The following is a 17226-nucleotide window of genomic DNA, read 5'->3' on the forward strand; positions in this document are numbered from 1 at the left end:
ACCAAAAGTGTTCCATAATTGCACTTCCAAGAATCTCATTATGTAACTGAACCATTAACTTTGTGATGTCCATTTATTTCAGTTCTTTTTATATGTTCAGTGGTAGTGGAAAAATTGTTATCTGAACAATGTGCAATAACTTGAATGTGATAAAAAGGGTTATTTTGACGGAGATTTATATATTCATATACATTGTTTCAGACTTGTATTATTAGTCAACTACAGCAATAAATCCGAACTACTGCCTCTACGGAGCTTGGTTTTCTGTTGTCGAGCTATTCCCGTTACACAAGTAGCACAATATACGCTGGATCATTAGTTCACACCCAAAAAGCAAGTGAGAAAGTGAGTCGAGCCCGTTCTTCTGCTAGAAGTGTAATAGCATCTCTCAAAGATGTTGGTCTTCTGATAGAAGGGTTGAACCCAGTAGTCTGCGCATTATTTCAGATGCATACAGTTCTGAAGAGGTAACTTAAACAAAAGCTCCGTTATTCATGACTTGATTCCTAAATGTACAAAGTATGAACTGTACCAATATCTGCTTCCATACATAGATATGGGATTCTTTCAGTCAAAATATGACAGGCCTCTCGTCCCATAAACTTTGGAACATGTGCTCCCTGTTTGACCTGTACAGTAGGCCAGTGACGCTGGGGTTTTACTGGTCAGTGCTAGACTCAGTCTTATACGTCTCGAGGAGACAGATGATATTGTGCAGCACTAGTTGTTGTACTGCAATGGAGTATTGAGCCACAGAAATAACATGCATGAACGATTGTTAGATACTTTTCCGCCAGAGACATACGTGAATCTGGAGAGTAGCCCGGATGACACCAGAGTTACCACTCTACTTAGTGGCATTGCTCACATCGTGGACAACTTAGATAACCACATGTGGACCGAGTTCACAGTAACTGTACTGACAAGATAAAACAGTCTAATATGCATCAGTTTATTCAAAATTCTCAAACGAACTGCTCTTAAAATGACATCGAAGATCTGAAGGTTAGTGCTCAGAGACGGCCTTCAGCAAGATGTGTCCGGCAGGGTAGACAGTGACAGGTGCCCCCTGTATCATGATGACGTCATCAATGAAGTAGTGACCGATCGGGTGACCACTGGGTAGATCCTGTACACTGTACGCTGGTTGGATATCGACCCCCGCAACCCGAAGAGTGAGGTTAGTCACTATTGGCCTTGTGATGACCACCAGGGGAGCCCAGGACACAACAAGCACGGCATGGTTGGCATAAGTTAGAAAACGGTGCCATACCTGCACTTCCGGCCCATACTGAATTACATGAGAAAGTCAAGTTGAAGGTCTCTCTGAATTACATGAATAGTTTATTCGCAGAATTATGTTAATTGGTCTGTGTTATGTGTGGTATCCCTGTGGTGAATGATTTCTCTCGGCCTGTTAATGGTTTAATTAGCACTAGTATGCATTCCTTTGCAGTGTCCTTTTTGAAAAATTAGATACTTCTATTTTATAATATTTTCATGATTAACGAACCTCGTTGCCTTCTCATTAAATCTGTTCCCTATCCAAAACGAAATCTATATGTTTGCCTTGAGAAACGCAAACCTTGCCACGAGAAGAGATGAATAACACAACTTAATGTTAGCTGGTTTTCCTGACAATAGATGGTTGGCATGGGCCCCACTTGCACTTCCGGTCCATACTGAATTACAGAAGGTCAACTTGAAGGCCCACTGCCATTTAGAAAATGATCAAATGTAACTTGTTATATCTGGGATTATGATTACACCTTCCACAGAATCTAGTACTTTAAAGAAGGGACTCAACCTAAGTACTAGAATCTGTTCCTTACTGACAGAGTTATCCCACGTATAACACATAACGTCAAGTTCAAGGTCATTTTGAATTACATGCATCGTTTCTTCGTACCGGTGATGTGAATACGTACGGCAGAATGGAAAACGAATTTAAAAGGTCTTGGATGAATTTGGGCATGTCTCTTGACTTCCTTAATATAACTAGTGTTGGTACCCTTCTGCAATGTCCTTTTCTAACATTAAAAACGACTTGTGTTCATACGTTATGAATGGTATCGCTATTTTCAAATAATATCTAATGTCTCCTTAACATTTTGTGATGAATAAAAAGGAATTTTACGTGTCCACTTCTCGAGAAAAAAATGCATCTCTCTCGAAGCAGTATCCGAAAGCGTATGTGAGAGTTCCATAGAGGATATCTATTTCTCGATCCCTTGGTGTGCTGACAATTGCAAAAAATGTTTTCTCTGATACGTCTTGCAAATTGAAGTGCTCGCTTGGATTGTAGTTTCTCATTCCGACTAAACTGAATATTACCTGTGCTTTGATCAATGGGGTATTGTCCAGTGTCTCCTGATTTAGCCCAATGAGGGGTTTCTGGAGCACGGTGGTCTTGTCAGCAGTCCCCAGGTGGCGCAAATCAGAACCAAGGAAGAGGGGGGAATTCAGCATAGCCCAGAAAGACAGTTGAGTGTATGTGCACGTCTCGGGAAGAAGACTGGATCCCATCAACAACTAATTTGGTTGAAAAAAGAAGAAACAATGAAAGTACCAGAAACCCAAACAGACCCAAATTAGTCTTTGTGATTTGATCTTTAACCAAAATCATTCGTAACTGTATGCACAAACACAAACGTACATTTTTTTTTTCATTTGTATCTTAACTTTATAACAGTCTTAAGATGAATTTATACTGATTTATTTCAGTACAGTCCCATATTGGAATCGAACCCTGATGATTTTAGAAACATTTATCCACTTGGCTACCCTGCCGTAGTCAGATGGCAGTATCATCAAATGCTAATATCAAATCAGATTTCATAGTGATCATCTATCCATTTTATGAATGCTCTAATTCCAAACAATGTATTAAACTGACACTATATAACTCGAACGTTTAGACCCAGACCGGATCGTGTAGCACAGTGTGCCTTTAAGTGGGTGGACCGATCGATCACAATCTGATATATGTCACAATAATATTTCCAGAACAATTTTATGGCAAGAGGAGAAGGAGACTAAAGCCTAGATCTTCTAAGCTCTCTTAGTGATAAGAGACTCGTAAGCTAATGTTAATGTATGGCACTTACGACTATCTTACTGCAAAGAGAGCTTAAAAAATGTAGGCCCTGTTTCTCAAAGCGATCGCAGCGCTGCGGCAGTCGTAGGTCTATGTTAAAGTATGGGAGTTACGGCAGTCGTAGGTCTATGTTAGAGTATGGGAGTTACGGCAATCGTTGGTCTATGTTAGAGTATGGGAGTTACGGCAGTCGTAGGTCTGTGTTAAAGTATGGGAGTTACGGCAGTCGTAGGTCTATGTTAGAGTATGGGAGTTACTGCAGTCGTAGGTCTGTGTTAAAGTATGGGAGTTACGGCAGTCATAGGTCTATGTTAGAGTATGAGAGTTACGGCAGTCGTAGGTCTATGTTAGAGTATGGGAGTTACGGCAGTCGTAGGTCTATGTTAAAGTATGGGAGTTACGGCAGTCGTAGGTCTGTGTTAGAGTATGAGAGTTACGGCAGTCGTAGGTCTATGTTAAAGTATGGGAGTTACGGCAGTCATAGGTCTATGTTAGAGTATGAGAGTTACGGCAGTCGTAGGTCTATGTTAGAGTATGAGAGTTACGGCAGTCGTAGGTCTATGTTAGAGTATGAGAGTTACGGCAGTCGTAGGTCTATGTTAGAGTATGAGAGTTACGGCAGTCAAAGGTCTATGTTAGAGTATGAGAGTTACGGCAGTCGTAGGTCTATGTTAGAGTATGAGAGTTACGGCAGTCGTAGGTCTATGTTAAAGTATGGGAGTTACGGCAGTCGTAGGTCTATGTTAGAGTATGGGAGTTACTGCAGTCGTAGGTCTATGTTAAAGTATGGGGGTTACGGCAGTCGTAGGTCTATGTTAGAGTATGGGAGTTACGGCAATCGTAGGTCTATGTTAGAGTATGGGAGTTACGACAGTCGTAGGTCTATGTTAAAGTATGGGAGTTACGGCAGTCGTAGGTCTGTGTTAAAGTATGGGAGTTACGGCAGTCGTAGGTCTGTGTTAAAGTATGGGAGTTACGGCAGTCGTAGGTCTGTGTTGTCGTAGTTCTATGTTAAAGTATGGGAGTTACGGCAGTCGTAGGTCTGTCTTAAAGCATGGGAGTTACGGCAGTCGTAGGTCTATGTTAGAGTATGGGAGTTACGGCAGTCGTAGGTCTATGTTAGAGTATGGGAGTTACGGCAGTCGTAGGTCTATGTTAGAGTATGGGAGTTACGGCAGTCGTAGGTCTATGTTAAAGTATGGGAGTTACGGCAGTCGTAGATCTGTGTTAAAGTAAGGGAGTTACGGCAGTCGTAGGTCTGTGTTAAAGTATGGGAGTTACGGCAGTCGTAGGTCTATGATAAAGTATGGGAGTTGCGGCAGTCGTAGGTCTGTGTTAAAGTATGGGAGTTACGGCAGTCGTAGGTCTGTGTTAAAGTATGGGAGTTACGGCAGTCGTAGGTCTATGATAAAGTATGGGAGTTACGGCAGTCGTAGGTCTATGATAAAGTATGGGAGTTGCGGCAGTCGTAGGTCTGTGTTAAAGTATGGGAGTTACGGCAGTCGTAGGTCTGTGTTAAAGTATGGGAGTTACGGCAGTCGTAGGTCTATGTTAGAGTATGGGAGTTATGGCAATCGTAGGTCTATGTTAAAGTATGGGAGTTACGGCAGTCGTAGGTCTATGTTAAAGTATGGGAGTTACAAAAGTCGTAGGTCTATGTTAAAGTATGGGAGTTACGGCAGTCGTAGGTCTGTGTTAAAGTATGGGAGTTACGGCAGTCGTAGGTCTGTGTTAAAGTGTGGGAGTTACGGCAGTCGTAGGTCTGTGTTGTCGTGGGTCTATGTTAAAGTATGGGAGTTACGGCAGTCGTAGGTCTGTGTTAAAGTATGGGAGTTACGGCAGTCGTAGGTCTATGTTGTCGTGGGTCTATGTTAAAGTATGGGAGTTCCGTCAGTCGCAGGTCTATGTTAGAGTATGGGAGTTATGGCAGTCGTAGGTCTATGTTAAAGTATGGGGGTTACGGCAGTCGTAGGTGTATGTTAGAGTATGGGAGTTACGGCAGTCGTAGGTCTATGTTAGAGTATGGGAGTTACGGTAGTCGTAGGTCTATGCTAGAGTATGGGAGTTACGGCAGTCGTAGGTCTGTGTTAAAGTATGGGAGTTACGGCAGTCGTAGGTCTGTGTTAAAGTATGGGAGTTACGGCAGTCGTAGGTCTATGTTAGAGTATGGGAGTTATGGCAATCGTTGGTCTATGTTAGAGTATGGGAGTTACGGCAGTCGTAGGTCTATGTTGGAGTATGGGAGTTACGGCAATCGTTGGTCTATGTTAGAGTATGGGAGTTACGGCAGTCGTAGGTCTATGTTAAAGTATGGGAGTTACGGCAGTCGTAGGTCTGTGTTAAAGTATGGGAGTTACGGCAGTCGTAGGTCTGTGTTAAAGTATGGGAGTTACGGCAGTCGTAGGTCTATGTTAGAGTATGGGAGTTATGGCAATCGTAGGTCTATGATAAAGTATGGGGGTTACGGCAGTCGTAGGTCTATGTTGAAGTATGGGAGTTACGGCAGTCGTAGGTCTGTGTTAAAGTATGGGAGTTACGGCAGTCGTAAGTCTATAGGAGAGTTTGGGAGTTACGGCAATCGTAGGTCTATGTTAAAGTATGGGAGTTACGACAGTCGTAGGTCTATATTAAAGTATGGGAGTTACGGCAATCGTTGGTCTATGTTAGAGTATGGGAGTTACGGCAGTCGTAGGTCTATGTTAAAGTATGGGAGTTACGGCAGTCGTAGGTCTGTGTTAAAGTATGGGAGTTACGGCAGTCGTAGGTCTGTGTTAAAGTATGGGAGTTACGGCAGTCGTAGGTCTATGTTAGAGTATGGGAGTTATGGCAATCGTAGGTCTATGTTAAAGTATGGGGGTTACGGCAGTCGTAGGTCTATGTTGAAGTATGGGAGTTACGGCAGTCGTAGGTCTGTGTTAAAGTATGGGAGTTACGGCAGTCGTAGGTCTATAGGAGAGTATGGGAGTTACGGCAATCGTAGGTCTATGTTAAAGTATGGGAGTTACGACAGTCGTAGGTCTATGTTAAAGTATGGGAGTTACGGCAGTCGTAGGTCTATATTAGAGTTTGGAAGTTACGGCAGTCGTAGGTCTATGATAAAGTATGGGAGTTACGGCGGTCGTAGGTCTATGTTAAAGTATGGGAGTTACGACAGTCGTAGGTCTATGTTAAAGTATGGGAGTTACGGCAGTCGTAGGTCTATGTTGAAGTGTGGGAGTTACGGCAGTCGTAGGTCTATGCTAGAGTATGGGAGTTACGGCAGTCGTATGTCTATGTTAGAGTATGGGAGTTACGGCAGTCGTAGGTCTATGATAAAGTATGGGAGTTACGGCAGTAGTAGGTCTGTGTTAAAGTGTGGGAGTTACGGCAGTCGTAGGTCTGTGTTGTCGTAGGTCTATGTTAAAGTATGGGAGTTACTGCAGTCGTAGGTCTGTGTTAAAGTATGGGAGTTACGGCAGTCGTAGGTCTATGTTAAAGTATGGGAGTTACGGGAGTCGTAGGTCTGTGCTAAAGTATGGGAGTTACGGCAGTCGTAGGTCTGTGTTGTCGTAGGTCTATGTTAAAGTATGGGAGTTACTGCAGTCGTAGGTCTGTGTTAAAGTATGGGAGTTACGGCAGTCGTAGGTCTATGTTAAAGTATGGGAGTTACGGCAGTCGTAGGTCTGTGCTAAAGTATGGGAGTTACGGCAGTCATAGGTCTGTGTTGTCGTAGGTCTATGTTAAAGTATGGGAGTTACGGCAGTCGTAGGTCTATGTTAGAGTATGGGAGTTACGGCAGTCGTAGGTCTATGATAAAGTATGGGAGTTACGGCAGTCGTAGATCTGTGTTAAAGTAAGGGAGTTACGGCAGTCGTAGGTCTGTGTTAAAGTATGGGAGTTACGGCAGTCGTAGGTCTATGATAAAGTATGGGAGTTGCGGCAGTCGTAGGTCTGTGTTAAAGTATGGGAGTTACGGCAGTCGTAGGTCTGTGTTAAAGTATGGGAGTTACGGCAGTCGTAGGTCTATGATAAAGTATGGGAGTTACGGCAGTCGTAGGTCTATGATAAAGTATGGGAGTTGCGGCAGTCGTAGGTCTGTGTTAAAGTATGGGAGTTACGGCAGTCGTAGGTCTGTGTTAAAGTATGGGAGTTACGGCAGTCGTAGGTCTATGTTAGAGTATGGGAGTTATGGCAATCGTAGGTCTATGTTAAAGTATGGGAGTTACGGCAGTCGTAGGTCTATGTTAAAGTATGGGAGTTACGACAGTCGTAGGTCTATGTTAAAGTATGGGAGTTACGGCAGTCGTAGGTCTGTGTTAAAGTATGGGAGTTACGGCAGTCGTAGGTCTGTGTTAAAGTGTGGGAGTTACGGCAGTCGTAGGTCTGTGTTGTCGTGGGTCTATGTTAAAGTATGGGAGTTACGGCAGTCGTAGGTCTGTGTTAAAGTATGGGAGTTACGGCAGTCGTAGGTCTATGTTGTCGTGGGTCTATGTTAAAGTATGGGAGTTCCGGCAGTCGCAGGTCTATGTTAGAGTATGGGAGTTATGGCAGTCGTAGGTCTATGTTAAAGTATGGGGGTTACGGCAGTCGTAGGTGTATGTTAGAGTATGGGAGTTACGGCAGTCGTAGGTCTATGTTAGAGTATGGGAGTTACGGTAGTCGTAGGTCTATGCTAGAGTATGGGAGTTACGGCAGTCGTAGGTCTGTGTTAAAGTATGGGAGTTACGGCAGTCGTAGGTCTGTGTTAAAGTATGGGAGTTACGGCAGTCGTAGGTCTATGTTAGAGTATGGGAGTTATGGCAATCGTTGGTCTATGTTAGAGTATGGGAGTTACGGCAGTCGTAGGTCTATGTTGGAGTATGGGAGTTACGGCAATCGTTGGTCTATGTTAGAGTATGGGAGTTACGGCAGTCGTAGGTCTATGTTAAAGTATGGGAGTTACGGCAGTCGTAGGTCTGTGTTAAAGTATGGGAGTTACGGCAGTCGTAGGTCTGTGTTAAAGTATGGGAGTTACGGCAGTCGTAGGTCTATGTTAGAGTATGGGAGTTATGGCAATCGTAGGTCTATGATAAAGTATGGGGGTTACGGCAGTCGTAGGTCTATGTTGAAGTATGGGAGTTACGGCAGTCGTAGGTCTGTGTTAAAGTATGGGAGTTACGGCAGTCGTAAGTCTATAGGAGAGTTTGGGAGTTACGGCAATCGTAGGTCTATGTTAAAGTATGGGAGTTACGACAGTCGTAGGTCTATATTAAAGTATGGGAGTTACGGCAATCGTTGGTCTATGTTAGAGTATGGGAGTTACGGCAGTCGTAGGTCTATGTTAAAGTATGGGAGTTACGGCAGTCGTAGGTCTGTGTTAAAGTATGGGAGTTACGGCAGTCGTAGGTCTGTGTTAAAGTATGGGAGTTACGGCAGTCGTAGGTCTATGTTAGAGTATGGGAGTTATGGCAATCGTAGGTCTATGTTAAAGTATGGGGGTTACGGCAGTCGTAGGTCTATGTTGAAGTATGGGAGTTACGGCAGTCGTAGGTCTGTGTTAAAGTATGGGAGTTACGGCAGTCGTAGGTCTATAGGAGAGTATGGGAGTTACGGCAATCGTAGGTCTATGTTAAAGTATGGGAGTTACGACAGTCGTAGGTCTATGTTAAAGTATGGGAGTTACGGCAGTCGTAGGTCTATATTAGAGTTTGGAAGTTACGGCAGTCGTAGGTCTATGATAAAGTATGGGAGTTACGGCGGTCGTAGGTCTATGTTAAAGTATGGGAGTTACGACAGTCGTAGGTCTATGTTAAAGTATGGGAGTTACGGCAGTCGTAGGTCTATGTTGAAGTGTGGGAGTTACGGCAGTCGTAGGTCTATGCTAGAGTATGGGAGTTACGGCAGTCGTATGTCTATGTTAGAGTATGGGAGTTACGGCAGTCGTAGGTCTATGTTAAAGTATGGGAGTTACGGCAGTCGTAGGTCTGTGCTAAAGTATGGGAGTTACGGCAGTCGTAGGTCTGTGTTGTCGTAGGTCTATGTTAAAGTATGGGAGTTACGGCAGTCGTAGGTCTGTGTTAAAGTATGGGAGTTACGGCAGTCGTAGGTCTATGTTAGAGTATGGGAGTTACGGCAGTCGTAGGTCTATGTTAGAGTATGGGAGTTACGGCAGTCGTAGGTCTATGTTAAAGTATGGGAGTTACGGCAGTCGTAGGTCTATGTTAAAGTGTGGGAGTTACGGCAGTCGTAGGTCTATGCTAGAGTATGGGAGTTACGGCAGTCGTAGGTCTATGATAAAGTATGGGAGTTACGGCAGTAGTAGGTCTGTGTTAAAGTGTGGGAGTTACGGCAGTCGTAGGTCTGTGTTGTCGTATGTCTATGTTGAAGTATGGGAGTTACTGCAGTCGTAGGTCTGTGTTAAAGTATAGGAGTTACGGCAGTCGTAGGTCTATGTTAAAGTATGGGAGTTACGGCAGTCGTAGGTCTGTGCTATAAAGTATGGGAGTTACGGCAGTCGTAGGTCTGTGTTGTCGTAGGTCTATGTTAAAGTATGGGAGTTACGGCAGTCGTAGGTCTGTGTTAAAGTATGGGAGTTACGGCAGTCGTAGGTCTATGTTAGAGTATGGGAGTTACGGCAGTCGTAGGTCTATGTTAGAGTATGGGAGTTACGGCAGTCGTAGGTCTATGTTAAAGTATGGGAGATACGGCAGTCGTAGGTCTGTGTTAAAGTATGGGAGTTACGGTAGTCGTAGGTCTATGTTAAAGTGTGCGAGTTAAGGCAGTCGTAGGTCTATGCTAGAGTATGGGAGTTACGGCAGTCGTATGTCTATGTTAGAGTATGGGAGTTACGGCAGTCGTAGGTCTATGATAAAGTATGGGAGTTACGGCAGTCGTAGGTCTGTGTTTAAGTGTGGGAGTTACGGCAGTCGTAGGTCTGTGTTGTCGTAGGTCTATGTTGAAGTATGGGAGTTTCTGCAGTCGTAGGTCTGTGTTAAAGTATGGGAGTTACGGCAGTCGTAGGTCTATGTTAAAGTATGGGAGTTACGGCAGTCGTAGGTCTGTGTTAAAGTATGGGAGTTACGGCAGTCGTAGGTCTATGTTGTCGTGGGTTTATGTTAAAGAATGGGAGTTCCGGCAGTCGTAGGTCTATGTTAGAGTATGGGAGTTATGGCAGTCGTAGGTCTATGTTAAAGTATGGGGGTTACGGCAGTCGTAGGTCTATGTTAGAGTATGGGAGTTACGGCAGTCGTAGGTCTATGTTAGAGTATGGGAGTTACGGTAGTCGTAGGTCTATGATAAAGTATGGGAGTTACGGCAGTCGTAGGTCTGTGTTAAAGTATGGGAGTTACGGCAGTCGTAGGTCTGTGTTAAAGTATGGGAGTTACGGCAGTCGTAGGTCTATGTTAGAGTATGGGAGTTATGGCAATCGTTGGTCTATGTTAGAGTATGGGAGTTACGGCAGTCGTAGGTCTGTGTTGGAGTATGGGAGTTACGGCAATCGTTGGTCTATGTTAGAGTATGGGAGTTACGGCAGTTGTAGGTCTATGTTAAAGTATGGGAGTTACGGCAGTCGTAGGTCTGTGTTAAAGTATGGGAGTTACGGCAGTCGTAGGTCTGTGTTAAAGTATGGGAGTTACGGCAGTCGTAGGTCTATGTTAGAGTATGGGAGTTATGGCAATCGTAGGTCTATGTTAAAGTATGGGGGTTACGGCAGTCGTAGGTCTATGTTAAAGTATGGGAGTTACGACAGTCGTAGGTCTGTGTTAAAGTATGGGAGTTACGGCAGTCGTAAGTCTGTGTTAAAGTATGGGAGTTACGGCAGTCGTAGGTCTATGTTAAAGTATGGGAGTTACGGCAGTCGTAGGTCTGTGTTAAAGTATGGGAGTTACGGCAGTCGTAAGTCTGTGTTAAAGTATGGGAGTTACGGCAGTAGTAGGTCTGTGTTAAAGTGTGGGAGTTATGGCAGTCGTAGGTCTGTGTTGTCGTAGGTCTATGTTAAAGTATGGGAGTTACTGCAGTCGTAGGTCTGTGTTGAAGTATGGGAGTTACGGCAGTCGTAGGTCTATGTTAAAGTATGGGAGTTACGGCAGTCGTAGGTCTGTGTTAAAGTATGGGAGTTACGGCAGTCGTAGGTCTGTGTTGTCGTAGGTCTATGTTAAAGTATGGGAGTTACGGCAGTCGTAGGTCTGTGTTGAAGTATGGGAGTTACGGCAGTCGTAGGTCTATGTTAGAGTATGGGAGTTACGGCAGTCGTAGGTCTATGTTAGAGTATGGGAGATACGGCAGTCGTAGGTCTGTGTTAAAGTATGGGAGTTACGGCAGTCGTAGGTCTATGTTAAAGTGTGCGAGTTACGGCAGTCGTAGGTCTATGCTAGAGTATGGGAGTTACGGCAGTCGTAGGTCTATGCTAGAGTATGGGAGTTACGGCAGTCGTAGGTCTATGATAAAGTATGGGAGTTACGGCAGTCGTAGGTCTGTGTTAAAGTGTGGGAGTTACGGCAGTCGTAGGTCTGTGTTGTCGTAGGTCTATGTTGAAGTATGGGAGTTTCTGCAGTCGTAGGTCTGTGTTAAAGTATGGGAGTTACGGCAGTCGTAGGTCTATGTTAAAGTATGGGAGTTACGGCAGTCGTAGGTCTGTGTTAAAGTATGGGAGTTACGGCAGTCGTAGGTCTATGTTAGAGTATGGGAGTTACGACAGTCGTAGGTCTGTGTTGAAGTGTGGGAGTTACGGCAGTCGTAGGTCTGTGTTGTCGTAGGTCTATGTTGAAGTATGGGAGTTTCTGCAGTCGTAGGTCTGTGTTAAAGTATGGGAGTTACGGCAGTCGTAGGTCTATGTTAAAGTATGGGAGTTACGGCAGTCGTAGGTCTGTGTTAAAGTGTGGGAGTTACGGCAGTCGTAGGTCTATGTTGTCGTGGGTCTATGTTAAAGTATGGGAGTTCCGGCAGTCGTAGGTCTATGTTAGAGTATGGGAGTTATGGCAGTCGTAGGTCTATGTTAAAGTATGGGGGTTACGGCAGTCGTAGGTCTATGTTAGAGTATGGGAGTTACGGCAGTCGTAGGTCTATGTTAGAGTATGGGAGTTACGGTAGTCGTAGGTCTATGATAAAGTATGGGAGTTACGGCAGTCGTAGGTCTGTGTTAAAGTGTGGGAGTTACGGCAGTCGTAGGTCTGTGTTAAAGTATGGTAGTTACGGCAGTCGTAGGTCTATGTTAGAGTATGGGAGTTATGGCAATCGTTGGTCTATGTTAGAGTATGGGAGTTACGGCAGTCGTAGGTCTATGTTGGAGTATGGGAGTTACGGCAATCGTTGGTCTATGTTAGAGTATGGGAGTTACGGCAGTCGTAGGTCTATGTTAAAGTATGGGAGTTACGGCAGTCGTAGGTCTGTGTTGAAGTATGGGAGTTACGGCAGTCGTAGGTCTGTGTTAAAGTATGGGAGTTACGGCAGTCGTAGGTCTATGTTAGAGTATGGGAGTTATGGCAATCGTAGGTCTATGTTAAAGTATGGGGGTTACGGCAGTCGTAGGTCTATGTTAAAGTATGGGAGTTACGGCAGTCGTAGGTCTATAGGAGAGTATGTGAGTTACGGCAGTCGTAGGTCTATGTTAAAGTATGGGAGTTACGGCGGTCGTAGGTCTATGTTAAAGTGTGGGAGTTACGGCAGTCGTAGGTCTGTGTTGTCGTAGGTCTATGTTAAAGTATGGGAGTTACTGCAGTCGTAGGTCTGTGTTAAAGTATGGGAGTTACGGCAGTCGTAGGTCTGTGTTGAAGTATGGGAGTTACGGCAGTCGTAGGTCTGTGTTGTCGTAAGTCTATGTTAAAGTATGGGAGTTACGGCAGTCGTAGGTCTGTGTTGAAGTATGGGAGTTACGGCAGTCGTAGGTCTATGTTAAAGTATGGGAGTTACGGCAGTCGTAGGTCTATGTTAGAGTATGGGAGTTACGGCAGTCGTAGGTCTATGATAAAGTATGGGAGATACGGCAGTCGTAGGCCTGTGTTAAAGTATGGGAGTTACGGCAGTCGTAGGTCTATGTTAAAGTGTGCGAGTTACGGCAGTCGTAGGTCTATGCTAGAGTATGGGAGTTACGGCAGTCGTAGGTCTATGTTAGAGTATGGGAGTTACGGCAGTCGTAGGTCTATGATAAAGTATGGGAGTTACGGCAGTCGTAGGTCTGTGTTGAAGTGTGGGAGTTACGGCAGTCGTAGGTCTGTGTTGTCGTAGGTCTATGTTGAAGTATGGGAGTTTCTGCAGTCGTAGGTCTGTGTTAAAGTATGGGAGTTACGGCAGTCGTAGGTCTATGTTGAAGTATGGGAGTTACGGCAGTCGTAGGTCTGTGTTAAAGTATGGGAGTTACGGCAGTCGTAGGTCTGTGTTGTCGTAGGTCTATGTTAAAGTATGGGAGTTACGACAGTCGTAGGTCTGTGTTAAAGTATGGGAGTTACGGCAGTCGTAGGTCTATGTTAGAGTATGGGAGTTACGGCAGTCGTAGGTCTATGTTAGAGTATGGGAGATACGACAGTCGTAGGTCTATGTTAAAGTATGGGAGATACGGCAGTCGTAGGTCTGTGTTAAAGTATGGGAGTTACGACAGTCGTAGGTCTGTGTTAAAGTATGGGAGTTACAATCAACTTAGCGCTACGATCCTTTTGGGGGACGGGTGCCGACTGTGTAGTTACCGTAGCATTATAGCGTCGGTAGCCTTTGTATTTGGGATTTGTTTGTTGGTTGACAGTAGTTTACCAGAAATTTTCCTTAGATTGGGGTTGGAAGTAAAACAATATAGACATACCATACCCAAATCGTTCCATCGACCTTGCCCTTGGTAGTTTATGACGTTGTATTCGCCACGTGTGTAGAAGAGTGAGGTGTTGCAGATGTCATTCCACGTAGCGGTGTAACTCAGTCTCTTTGTACTCAGGAACGTGTGACACAGGTCCTTGATGACGTCATAATTTGGCTGAAAGAATTCATGTTATTACCCAGTGTATGGCTATATTGACACAAATTTCATAAAATGCACTTATAGAGTAGCATGCAGAGTGCATTTGGGTACGTTATCAAAATAAATGAAAATAATAGTTGTCCAAGAACATACCGTAATATTGGCATGAACAAGTCGTGCAGGCCAACCACAGGAAACAAGGGGAGACCACCCAGAGGAGTTGATAATCTTGTCGAGGAATATAGCACCTGAAGAAATGCCATAAATAATCAAAATACTGATACACCAATCTTATGACCATTATCACCTGTTGAAGTCCTAGCCAGATCCGCTGATTATTAGCCTTGGTTTGTCAGAGCCATGGCGAACGTCTGATACCCTAATATATTCATGTTAAGCTGACAGAAGCATGCATTTAATTGAAATACCCTCATTTACATACATTCAGAACTCACTAGTTTCCAATTCCTTAACATCCTCAGAAACTCCATCAACGTAGATCATGTCTACACCCCACATTGCCATGTCGCCAACGTCTGCAGCCACGTGACCTTTTGACCCCGGGTACCCATGTTCTGTGACAATCCCCAAGTCCATGTGAAGTCCAAGTTTCATATTTTTGGAATGGAGCTGAAATGCCAATTTGTAAGGAACTTTCGTTCTCAAGGACATTTTTGACGTGATGACATTTTTACAACTGAGTCTTATCGATCAATATCAGAAGAGGGTAATGGGTCTCTCATATGTTCTTTCCCCTGAGAGTGTACTTTTGACTTTTCTCTCTTATATAGTGTGCTAGGAGACGCTGCAGTTCGCTGTGCAGTGTTGCCTCCCTTTGGTGTACCAGAATCCTATACTCACGTTTCACATTCCACCTGATCATGAACATTTGCCAGTACCATATAATGGATCGTTCACTTCATTATAGTGATATATGGTTGCCTCACAACTGGCGCCCATACACTATTAATCGCCCCATGGAGATTCGGGTTAGAATTGGTCTTAAGTAACCCGTGCTTGTCGTAAGATTCGACTGACGGAATTGGGTGGTTAGGCTCGCTCACATGGCTGACACGTGTCATTGTATACCAGCTGCGTAGATGAATACTCCTGCTCTTGATCACTGGATTGTCTGGTCCAGACTCGACTATTGACAGACCGCCACCATATAGCTGGAATATTGCTGAATAGTGCGGCGTTAAACAACAGCTCAACCAACCAACACCATTAACCTTCCACGCCGTGACATAACTGAAGTACTATTCAAAACAGCGTTAAACTCATCACACTCACTTACTCCAGTGGCTTACATATGTAGCTAGTGACGCGAGGCCGTCAGGGAACCGACTTTTGTCTGCGAGTAGTCTCCCTTGTGCGGTCCTTCTCTTCTCCGACCAACAATCACCAATAATGATGTACTTGTAACCAGCTTCTCGATATCCATCCTTAGCCATAGTTACAGCCATCTGCTTGATCAAGGTTTGGCTGAATGGAGGATGGAGATTACTGTGCATGAGGTTGTGTGTTTACCAAAGCGAGTGCAAGAATGTGTATGATTGAAGACCTCGATTCCTAAAATCTGTATTTTTGCGTACATTTATCAATATCATGATTACGTTCATTTGAATGTCATTACTATTGTGCCGTCAACAATGATGTAATGCGCATCACGTTATAATGACTAAATTTATTTATCGGTCACCTGTGGCACAATGTGACGTCAGATTACCTGAGACCAATCCGCTGTAGCCTACATACAAACGTGGGAAAAAACGTGAGTACGCACGTCCACTTTGCTTTCTAACCTGAGCTAGGCAGGTCTGCAAACCTCTGAATGCAAATGATTAAATACAAATACGCACATACACTTCTGAATGAACCGACAGGTGAAGGTCCCGGGATAGAACAGGCCTTCAGCAACCCATGCCTGCCATAAAAGGTGACTGTGCTTGTCGTAAAAGGCGACTAACGGGATCGGGTGGTCAGACTCGCTGACTTGGTTGACACATGTCATCGGTTCCCAATTGTGCTGATCGATGCTCATGTTGTTGATCACTGGATTGTCTGGTCCAGACTCGATTATTTACAGACCGCCGCCATATGGCTGGAATATTGATGAGTGCGGCGCAAAACTAGACTCACTCACTCACTCGCTCACTGAACATACCTGTAGAGATAAAGTAAGTCTTGCAACACGTTTACAGTAAGAGGCGACTAACGGAATCGGGTGGTCAGGCTTCCTGACTTGGTTGAAACAAGTCATTGTATCCTAATTACGTACGTCGATGCTCTTGCTGTTGATCACTAGATTGCCTGGTCCAGACTTCATTATTTACCGACCGTCGCCATATAGCTGGAATATAGTGGCGTTAAACAACAAACGAATCTCCCTGGCCGAAAAAGCTTAAACACGCAGCCATCCACACACGCATTTGTGCAATCTGACCTGAGACATGTTTCCAAACCACCTGAACAGTTGACACGGCAGTCGAACATGCCCTGTGTCGTCCAGCCCATGGGAGGGGTGGGTGCGACGTCACTGATGCCGGCGACAACATGCCACGTGTAGCAGATCAGTATGAGAAACCTCATGGTCATTTACTGACGACCAACGTAATTTTTGATCAGGTCAGAGTGACATTTCGTTATCTCAAATTATCCAGTTCCAAAGATAAAATGTACGAGTCCGAAGGCGTTTAGGAGAATCCGATTATAATATTTTCATTGGTGTGGTGTGGTGGACTGTGGTGGAGTGGAGCTTAGTGGACATTAGTCTAAAGACTGTATCATATTTTCCGATTACCCATTCTTGTACCTTATTATTTTTTTCATGCTCTCTCCTTTTGAAAAATGATCAGGCCTGAAATTCCATTTTACATCTTTTTAAATGGAAAAATAAAAAAACAGGCAGAAAGACTGCGTTGTGTTTCCGAGTTCCCCTTTTGCATGTATTTCGGATGCATATTCGAGAAACCGCACTCAGTTTTACGCCGCACTCACCAATATTCCAACTAGATGGCGGCGGACCAGGCAATCCAGTGAATGACATCATGAAAATCATTCTACATAATTCAACCAAGACAGCTTTTCTGATTACCCAATACCATTAGTTGCCTCTTACGACAAACATGGGTTACTGGTGATCAATTCTAACCTGGATCTTCGCGCACGCACACACACTTGGAATACATAACCAACAAAGTGAGTGCATGCCTGCGTGCGTCCG

General features: G+C 44.4%; 1 protein-coding gene across 1 annotated transcript; it reads right to left on the reverse strand.

Annotated features, from left to right (window-relative positions):
* Window positions 1-938: 938 nt before the first annotated feature.
* LOC137274235 (alpha-N-acetylgalactosaminidase-like) lies at window positions 939-16628 on the reverse strand. The gene is made up of 7 exons (XM_067807300.1): window positions 16447-16628; window positions 15311-15485; window positions 14456-14630; window positions 14154-14248; window positions 13848-14015; window positions 2335-2532; window positions 939-1291 (listed from the first exon to the last, which is right to left on the reverse strand). Exons 1-7 carry the CDS (start codon window positions 16596-16598, stop codon window positions 1007-1009), a joined length of 1248 nt encoding a protein of 415 aa, XP_067663401.1. The 5' UTR covers window positions 16599-16628; the 3' UTR covers window positions 939-1006.
* Between the last annotated feature and the right edge of the window lie 598 nt (window positions 16629-17226).

This window comes from Haliotis asinina, chromosome 2, assembly GCF_037392515.1.
Source record: "Haliotis asinina isolate JCU_RB_2024 chromosome 2, JCU_Hal_asi_v2, whole genome shotgun sequence".
Lineage (NCBI taxonomy): Eukaryota > Metazoa > Mollusca > Gastropoda > Lepetellida > Haliotidae > Haliotis > Haliotis asinina.